The sequence below is a fragment of the Monodelphis domestica genome, chromosome 2 (genome assembly GCF_027887165.1).
Source record: "Monodelphis domestica isolate mMonDom1 chromosome 2, mMonDom1.pri, whole genome shotgun sequence".
NCBI classification, from domain to species: Eukaryota; Metazoa; Chordata; class Mammalia; order Didelphimorphia; family Didelphidae; genus Monodelphis; species Monodelphis domestica.
The window spans coordinates 256,167,215-256,175,926 of record NC_077228.1 but is presented as its reverse complement, the minus strand read 5'-3'; the positions used below and the strand labels follow the sequence as shown (position 1 = coordinate 256,175,926).

The window sequence follows — 8,712 nt, the reverse complement described above, 5'->3', positions numbered from 1 at the left end:
GAATGGAAATGTGGATGTTCTAACCCCTACTACTTACCCAGCCTCCTCCAGTCTGCAGCAATATAGCTAAGCCTCAGGCTGAAACCAAACCGCCCCAGAATAGAGGGAGGATGAGCAAAGAAGTTATTTAGATCCCATGTGTGGAAAAAGCAAATCTCTGCTTTGTGGGTCTGTTGGAAAAAAGTGTTGTGTAGCACTTTGGAGGTAGAAGCCAGTGACATCTTCCCTCCCTGGCACTCTCCCTTCCCCATGCCCATCCTGAGATGAATGAGCTTGCCTTGGAATTCCAATAAAGATCCAGGGACAGGACAGTGTACAAGAGTTTATTCAACTGCTCTCTGAATTTAGTTCTACCAAGTGGGGGCCCACATTACAAGCTCCATCTGATTCCATTGCAGCTCTACCAACAACAACAACAAAAAAGAACTTAAAAAAAATAAGAAAATCCACAACTTTTCCCATGTCATTAAATATATTCATATATAATAACCATAATATATTAGTATGCATTGGAAAGGAACATTGACCCAAACAGTATGCCATGGTCACAGCTATACATTTACAATTCCAAACAAACAGAAATCAAACACAGAAAGGAATCCAAATGGAAGGAAGATAGGGTAAGTAGCACATCCAGGAGCATGGGGCAAGGGAGAACTTCAGTCGTAAAATAAGCTGGGGTTTGTTTGGGGGGGGAGGGGGGATTCAGAGAAACCCCACCAACATTGAAATTCTCCCGTGGTTTGTGCTCATCTGTTGCTTGCAGGAATATGGAGATACCTTAGCCCTCTGAACATATTCCTGTGTTTGGCCTCCTCACTGAGGAACAAAAGGCCTTCATTTCACTTTCGCAACTTCCATGCCTCGCCATGATCTGTAGCTTTCTAGAGACACAATTTTCTAACATTTGCTTCGCCCATGAAGTCAAAGTCTCTTCTGGGCTATCACTGATGTGTCACTTCTAAGGAAAATATGACCCTGTTTTATACAGATTGAAACTGAAGCTGATGACAATACAGGGAGTTATGGTCTGGCTCCCTGTCTCAGTCTTTATTCTGACTTTGATGAGACCCCCCCCCTTCCCCTCCCATTCCAACCAATTCCAAAGGCTTTCTCAGCCCAGAACCAGGGAAACTGAAGTGCCCCTCATTGTCCCCTGCTCGGTAGGGAAAATGATGCCCTTGCCTTCTTCCCAGGTAGTGTCTTCATCTTCCACCAAATATCTGGTAGTTAAGTGGATGGTCATTTTAGAAGAGTTTTTTCTTTAATCCAGATTGGGGCAAAGCTGAGAAAAGGCCCCAGTGTCTACCTTGCCAGGCACCCCTTCTTTCCAAAGCAACCCCCTCCTAATTCTTAGTGTTACTACTTGTAACTAATGTAGGGGCTCATTAGTTGGCCAAAGGGGCCAGACCACCCACTGAGCCCCCACTGGAAAAGAAAAGGTATAATTGGGGATTTTTTTTAGACTAGTCTCATGAGTTTTTTCCTTTAAATACCTACCATAACATTTCTGGTTAATAAACTCTCCAAAATCTAGTTCAATTTTACATATCACCCTAACTATAGAAACAGGAACTCCTCAATTTTTATTTCCTTCTCTTTCCCAGAAGCCTAATGACTGGGGCAGCTGTCTCAAGGGCAGGTGGGATCATCATTATCACTGCCTGCTTTTTTTTCTTGGCTCTAGTGGCTGGAACCAGAGGGATCTTGTGATTTGATTCATTTGGATTTAGGAAAGGTGGGGTTGAGAGAACACATTCACTCTGAAACTCAAATTCCAAGGACTTCAGTAGTGGCCACCAAAACTTAGCTGAGTCTTTCAAATCTCCCAGCATCTCTACAGCCACAGAAGTGGGCAGCAACAGGGCTGAACTGAACTATCCATAGGGAAGATGACCTGTAAGCTGTGGGGCCTGGAGTACTTAAGCCACACTTCCTGGATCCTAAGCTGAAAAAAGGGGAAGGCAAATTATTTTCAGGAAGAGAACGGAATATCCTGGCTCACGAGACACCAGGTAAACAGGTCATGAGGGTGCTAAGCAGGGCTGGTCATTTCTGACTGGACTTACAGAATGTCAGAACTGGAAGGGTTCAGCCCCCTCATTTTACAGAGGAGCAATGTGAGGTCCAGAGAGGCAAGGTGGCTTTAAGCCATAGGAGTCATTGATCCTGGGCAGAAACAGCTAAGCACAGAAGAGCTGAAAGTTTTATGAAGCTTAGATGTAGACAGTTGATCCTTGCCTTACAAAGCCCCATATTAGTTTGAGGAAACAAAGGAACACGAGAATAGGAGTTTGGATCTGGACTGGTTCTTTGAAGAGAATTGACAAGAATGTATTTTACTTCCTGTGGTAAGCTTATTTGAATCCTTTTTACAGCTCAATATCCCCCTCACAGGCCTGATGGGTCCCAGAGCTTAAGCCACAGCTTCTGTGTTCAAGAGTCTTCAGAGGAATGGGGTAGACTCCAAGACAAACTTCAAGGGCTGACTCTCCTCAGGCAGTGATCTTTGCTCTTCTTGCACAAGGCCTACATCTGGCTTCAAGCCCTGACAAGTTAACTTGACTCCTCCAAATAGAAGTCTGATTAGAGGTCAACTAGTCCTAACTCCCAACCCATGCCAGAATCTGCTCTGCTGACAAATAGTCATCCAGCTTCTGTTTGGAACCCTGGGCTTTAGCCTGAGCTTACTGGCTGCCATAGTCTTCAATGGGGGATTTCAACAACAAACTAACAGCTTTTACTGTCATGCAGACAAAGGACCTTAAAGTTAATCCTCATTGGGTAAGAACTGGAGAGGATGGGGAGAGCTGTAAGAACTCATGTTGAAGAAGAAAACTAAATCTGTGGCAGGAAGTTAGAGGCTGCCCAATGAGGATAAAAACAATTTGAGGATAAAAACAATTTTTTTTGTGTGTGTCTTAGCAGATATTCTTCTATGTATTGCTGATTCAGAGGCTTTCCTCGATAAAGCGATTTCATTCTTCTTCGCCATTTGTCCAATTCTTTCTCCATGGCAGGTTCTTTCATTCCTCAGTCAGTCTGGGCAGGGCACAGAGATCAGAAAGAAATATCCTTCCCTGGATGACAATTATGGCACAGAGCTCCAGAACCTGGGGAGCTTCTGGCAGGGATATAGGATGGGATAGGCTTGATCCTTAAGTCCTGTGGTGATAATTATTAGGAAATTCCTTTCCTGTTATCCTTTCCAATTGAGACTCTCTAAGAAAGGCCCTTTTAGACTGAATTTGTACACAGCAATTTGAGCTAATGGCTAATGTCACTCACTGTACTACCAGGGAAGCTCACTGCAGGAGAATCAGACTTGGGTTGTGGGTGATCATGAAAACACAGCCCCCTTCTGTGACAAATGGGGAAAGGGAGGGAAAACCAATCACCCCAAGTCCTAATATCTTCCTTGGTATTATTCCTGGAAAAGGGATAGGGTTGAAGCATGATACTGCCAAGCAACTCTAATGTTGGATGACAGAAGTCGAGATAAAAAAAAAATCTCAATGGACCAGAACACAAGATGGATTGGAATATGCAGGAGAAAGGGGGAAATGTTAACATCTCACACTTGGGTTAAAAAAATCAATTTCACAAGTATAAGGTGGAGAAGCACAAGCAGAAGTTCATCTAAAAAAAAAAGTTGGGGAGTTTTAATGAATTGCAAATTCAACAAGAGTCCACAATGTGAAAAAGCAGCCAAGAAAGGGAAGGCCATTTTGGGCTATACTGAGTGGCACAGTGTCCAGGACTTGGGAATGGAGAGTTCCTTTCTAATCTAACCTTGATCAAGCCACATCTGGACTACTGGATTCAGTTGTGTCTGAAACACTTTAATTAGACTCTTCATAAACCGGAGAGTATCCAATGAAGGGGCAGCAGGGATGGTGAAGAAACTTGAGATCATGCCACATGAAGATCAGTTGACAGAACTGGTAATGTTTAGTGTAGAGAAAAGACTGGGAAGGAATATAATAGCTGTCTTCAAGTATTTGCAAGTCTGTCATGTGGAAAAGGGATTAGACTTGTTCTGCATGACCCCAGCAAGCGGAACTAGGAATAATGGCCAGAGTAGCAAAGAAGCAAATATGGTTTGATATAAGGAAAAACTTCCCAAGAACGAGCACTATCCATGAATGCCTCAAAAGTAGTGTGTTCTCCCTCATTGCAAAGGCTGGATGACCTTTACTCAGATATGCTAGAAAGAGGTTTGAGGTCCCTTCTAACACTGAGATTCTGTGAATTAAGAAATGAAATTGGGAGATCTGGCCCTGAAAAACTGGAAAAGTGAATCATGCATTGCTTTGTATAGGGTCCCTATGTGGTATTTCTAATTTGGGAGTGGCAGAGCACAAATATTTTTTGGGGAATTCCTGGTAAAATTTGGGGGTGCCCAAGAGAATAGAAAAACTAAAAGGTCCTGTGTGAGACTCTACAAAATAAAAAGAATTCAGGTTTCAGCCTGGACACTGACTCAGTGACAGTCCTTGTTGAACAGGTATTTTCAGAGAAGAATGGGACTACCCTAAAGGCAGATGAATGATTCAAGGAGGTGACATCCAGCCCATTGAGAAAGGGAAGGCACCCTTGTGCTTAGCCTCATAAGGTCTAGACTAGGTTGGAAGGGGTCCATGGGGAGCCACAGGGTAGTGATCCCAGGGGCTCTGAGATATGTGAGATGGGAGATGCACCAGCAGGCTTCCTTGGCCCTGATCCCTTGGTTCTTAGCCCAGCTAGTAGCCCTCATGAGGCTCTGGCATCTGCCAAAAGGAAATATAACCTAAGGGCAGGAGCCAGAAGTGCAGGCATTATTTCAATTAAACCTTCCCAGCAGCTTCACTGGAAAGGGAAGGAAAGAAGTTAATGACATGTAAAACTTAAGACTTCACCTCTAGGGTCAGCTCTGTAGGCCTTCCTAGCCATCCTGGCTTAGGACAAACCATCTTTCTCCAGGGCCCAGGGGCCCACTAACTCCCCACCCTTCATTCCACTTGCTCTCCAGGCACTTTCCAGTTGCACTGCACTCTGGGAACTGATGTCATTACATAAATAATGTCACTGCTATAAAACTAGGCAGCAAGGTTCCCCTTCCCCTCCCCCCCTGAAAATGTTATAAAAGGGGCTGGTTCCAAGTTTCCAAAGAGGAAACGATCTGGGAGGTTTTGACTTTGACTCCTCCTAGTCCAGGCCTCCTCCCTTCGAGGTGGAACCAGCATAGGCTGCCCACCCAGCTCGGGGCCTCTCTGAAGTGATCTTCTAAGACTCCTTGGGGCCAGGCACTTTGTCTAGCCCAGACCCTTCCTGAACACTGGCACAGGGAGCTATGTGCTGAGCTCCTTTGTTAGAGCCACCTGCTCAAACCAAGACCCTCACATTATACCAGGCCATGTAGTAGGTGCTTAATAAATGCATGTCAATTCATTTAACCTCCTGTTCCCACCAGGGTCAAGTGGGACAAAGTGAATCCTCAAGGACAAAGAGCCCCTCACTCATTCAATCTGGGACGCAGCCCAAAAGGCAGAGGAGAGGGCCAAAGGGAGAGCCACCAAATGGAAAGGGGCAGAGGGATCTGGAAACAGAACGTCAGCGCAAATGGAGGAGGCAGAAGGAGGACTCCAGGGTTCTAACACCCTTGCATTGCTGCCCTCATAGAAGCCGGCCTGCCCTCGGTTAAATCGCCCAGGTTGTTAGAGAATTCACAGCTATCCTAATTCAGTTCATACCACAGTTTGCTTCATTGCTAACACCAAGATTTTAATCATACATTTAAATTCAAGTAACATGAAAGTGTTCTTCCCAAATCTTGTAAAGATTCAGGTGTAACTCTTTGCATGCTACCCTCCTGGGCCAGGTCTGTGCAATGAACAATATACCCTCAGTGGCTTCTCATCGATAATAATGCTTAGTACTTGCAAAGGAAGCACTTTTGATCTCTATATAGCCCTATGAGGTAGGTAAAGAACATCCTCATTTTACCAAGAGAAAACTGAGGCCCGTTAAGGAAAGGTCATCTGCTCACACCTCTTCCTCAGGGTCTGTCCTCTTTGACTGAATTCTCATCCAATCCCTTTGGGATGGAGGGAGGGGGTGTGTGGACAGGCTGCAGGAGAAGCCTATCCATCCCATTGAATCCCTTGTTCCTGTGTGTGTGGGCTTTGGAACCAGTAGCTTTTGCAGGTTTCCACAATTATGGGTCTATGTGACTTTCTTCCCCTTCACCTACAGGGGGCGCTAGCTAGGAGGGGAGGGGCCACTGGATGCTGCCATTTGAGGTCTTCGCTTGGGCCCCAACTTCCCATAGCAGCTAGCTTTGCTAGCTTTGCGTTCTGTGGCTTCTGTCCCAATAGTGGGAGGGCACACCCAGCCCTTCCTTTCCCGATCCCTCACCTCCTTCCCAGCCCCAGCCCCAGCCCCAGCCCCAAGACAAAGTGAAATCCACCACGGTCCTGTTCCAATCCTGTCTGCTCCAGGGTCTACACAAAGCAGCGCACGCTCCATCGCTCAATCATTCTCTTGCACGCATTCTCTCTTTCACGCCCTCTTGACACTGGAGCTCAGGCTGCTCCCCACTAGGCCTTCTTACACTTCCCCTTCTTCTCTCGCTGTTGGAACTTCCGGAGCCGCCGCGCCCACGTGTCCCTCCACTGAATCACCAGGCTCGTTTTATCCGCCACGATGCCGTTCTGATCAGGAGAGTCCTCGTCATTGCCAAGGAGCAGGTATTTCTTCAGGACCTTGATTTTGGGGCATTTACAGGCCACGTCCCTTGAGCGGATCCACAAACTCTGGTCACCTCTCCGGATGCGGCTGGTGCCTTGTTTGTAGACAGAGATAATGTTGACTGTGAATTTCCACCAGTCCCCAGCCTTGTCAGCCTTCAAAATGTGTATCTGGACGGCTGGAAGAAACCAACACACACAGAGTATTAAGGGGGTGCTGAAGCCCTGCGGCAAAACTGCTACCGTGGCTCTGAAGAGCCAGCAAGAGCAGCCAGCCGCCCTCCATGCAGGACAAGATGAGGCGGGGGCTGGATAAAACAGGGAGCATTTTTAGTATTACTTAATCTATATGGGTGGAACTTAGGGATTGATTCTGGGATAAATCACGGCACATGGGTTATAGGGAAGGCGCAGTGTTTATGGGGATAATCCTGCGGGGCGGGGGTGGGGGGGATAAATACTGGGTCCTAAATTTGATCCTCTGGGTCTCCCTCAGATCTAAATGTACATCCATACACGCTGTGGCGAGGCTTCTATTGTCCCTATCCTGGAAACACATGATTGGGGGCAGAGGGGAAAGATATTATAGTTCTTTCATGTAAACCTCCTGAACTGAGAAGAAAGGGCCTCTAGGTGTCTCAGGGCCTGATGTGTTTATTCTGTGGAACCTGGCCTCCCTCAAAGCAGCCTACTTACACTGGTTTTCACACATCAGCTAGGTGGTGCAGGGGACAGAATGAAGGGCCTTGGAGTCAGGGAAGACCAAACCTTGAACAAGTTACTTACACTCACCAGTTCCCCATCTATAAAATGGGCCTCCTAATGATACCTACCTTCCCTACCTTCCGGAGTTGCTGGGAGGATCGAATGAGATAATAATTGAAATGTAGTGAACACCATGTAGATACTAAATAAATGTGATTATTATGATGCCATTGCTCTGCCCCCAAATTGTGGACTTTACAGTGCCCACTTTACAAAGGCAGATTAAGCAACCAAACCTTGTTGGGTCCTCCAGGGGCAAAAAGAACAATTCTAATCTCTTTTTCAATTAATGTTGTTGATTAATAATACCCTTTCCATGGGCTTCTCCATGACCATTAGCATGTTCCCTCAGAAAGGGGAATAAACTGCTTTCCTTAGCATGACATGGGTGGGGAGCTCCAGTTTGGACAGACAAGGTATAGTCTGAGGGCTCATCCTTAAGTATTTAGGTCTAGTTAACTATATAACCAACCATTTTGGTAGGGTTACTAAATTATGAGAGATCAGGGGAATGCTATTCTTCGGCTCATATCCAGAGTTTTAGGCAATTAGGTCTGCAAAACAAAAAAGGAGCTTTCTGCTTCTATGCAAGCCCTCTAGCCACCAAACTCCGAATGAATTATAGACAGAGTGCTGCATTGGGGGGTCAAAAAGATCTATATTCAAATCTGACCTCAGATACTTACTGGCTGTGTGAGCCTGGACAAGTCACTTAACTCTACCTCAGTTTCCTCATCTGCAAAGCTGGACAAGAAAATGGCAGACCACTCTAGTATCTTTGCTAAGAAAATTCCAAATGGGATCACAAAGAGTTGGACAGGACTGAAATGTATGAACCATCACCACCTTATTAGCTCTGAGAACTCCATATTCCACAAGACCTCAGGAAGGTTGAAGATAATAGAGATAATCTAGATCAAACTCATTTTAAAGTGAAGGTAACTGAGACCTAGAGAATCTAAGACAGATTCAGGATAATCAAGATAACCAGAGAAAAGTAAGTGGGTAGTAAAAGAACATCTAACTTTAGTCTTTGACAAATTTTAACCACCTGGCTAAGATTGGCTATATCCTAAGTAACCAAATAAACTAGGGAATATAACTGCCAAAATTGGAGATATCAGAAAGATTGTGGATAACAGGAGTTGACCAGAGGAAGGCAAATGCTCTGGTTTCCAAAAAAGAGAGAAGAGTGATATTTCTAAACTATGGGCCAGAT

General features: G+C 45.4%; 1 protein-coding gene across 1 annotated transcript in view; it reads right to left on the bottom strand.

The window, feature by feature from the left end:
* Positions 1-309: 309 nt before the first annotated feature.
* Positions 310-8,712, bottom strand: part of NTN1 (netrin 1) — a 398,385-nt gene continuing 389,982 nt past the window's right edge. Inside the window, exon 7 of the mRNA XM_056817510.1 lies at positions 310-6,907. Within this exon, the coding sequence (XP_056673488.1) occupies positions 6,579-6,907 (329 nt within the window). The 3' untranslated portion in view covers positions 310-6,578. The remainder of the gene's footprint in view (positions 6,908-8,712) is intronic.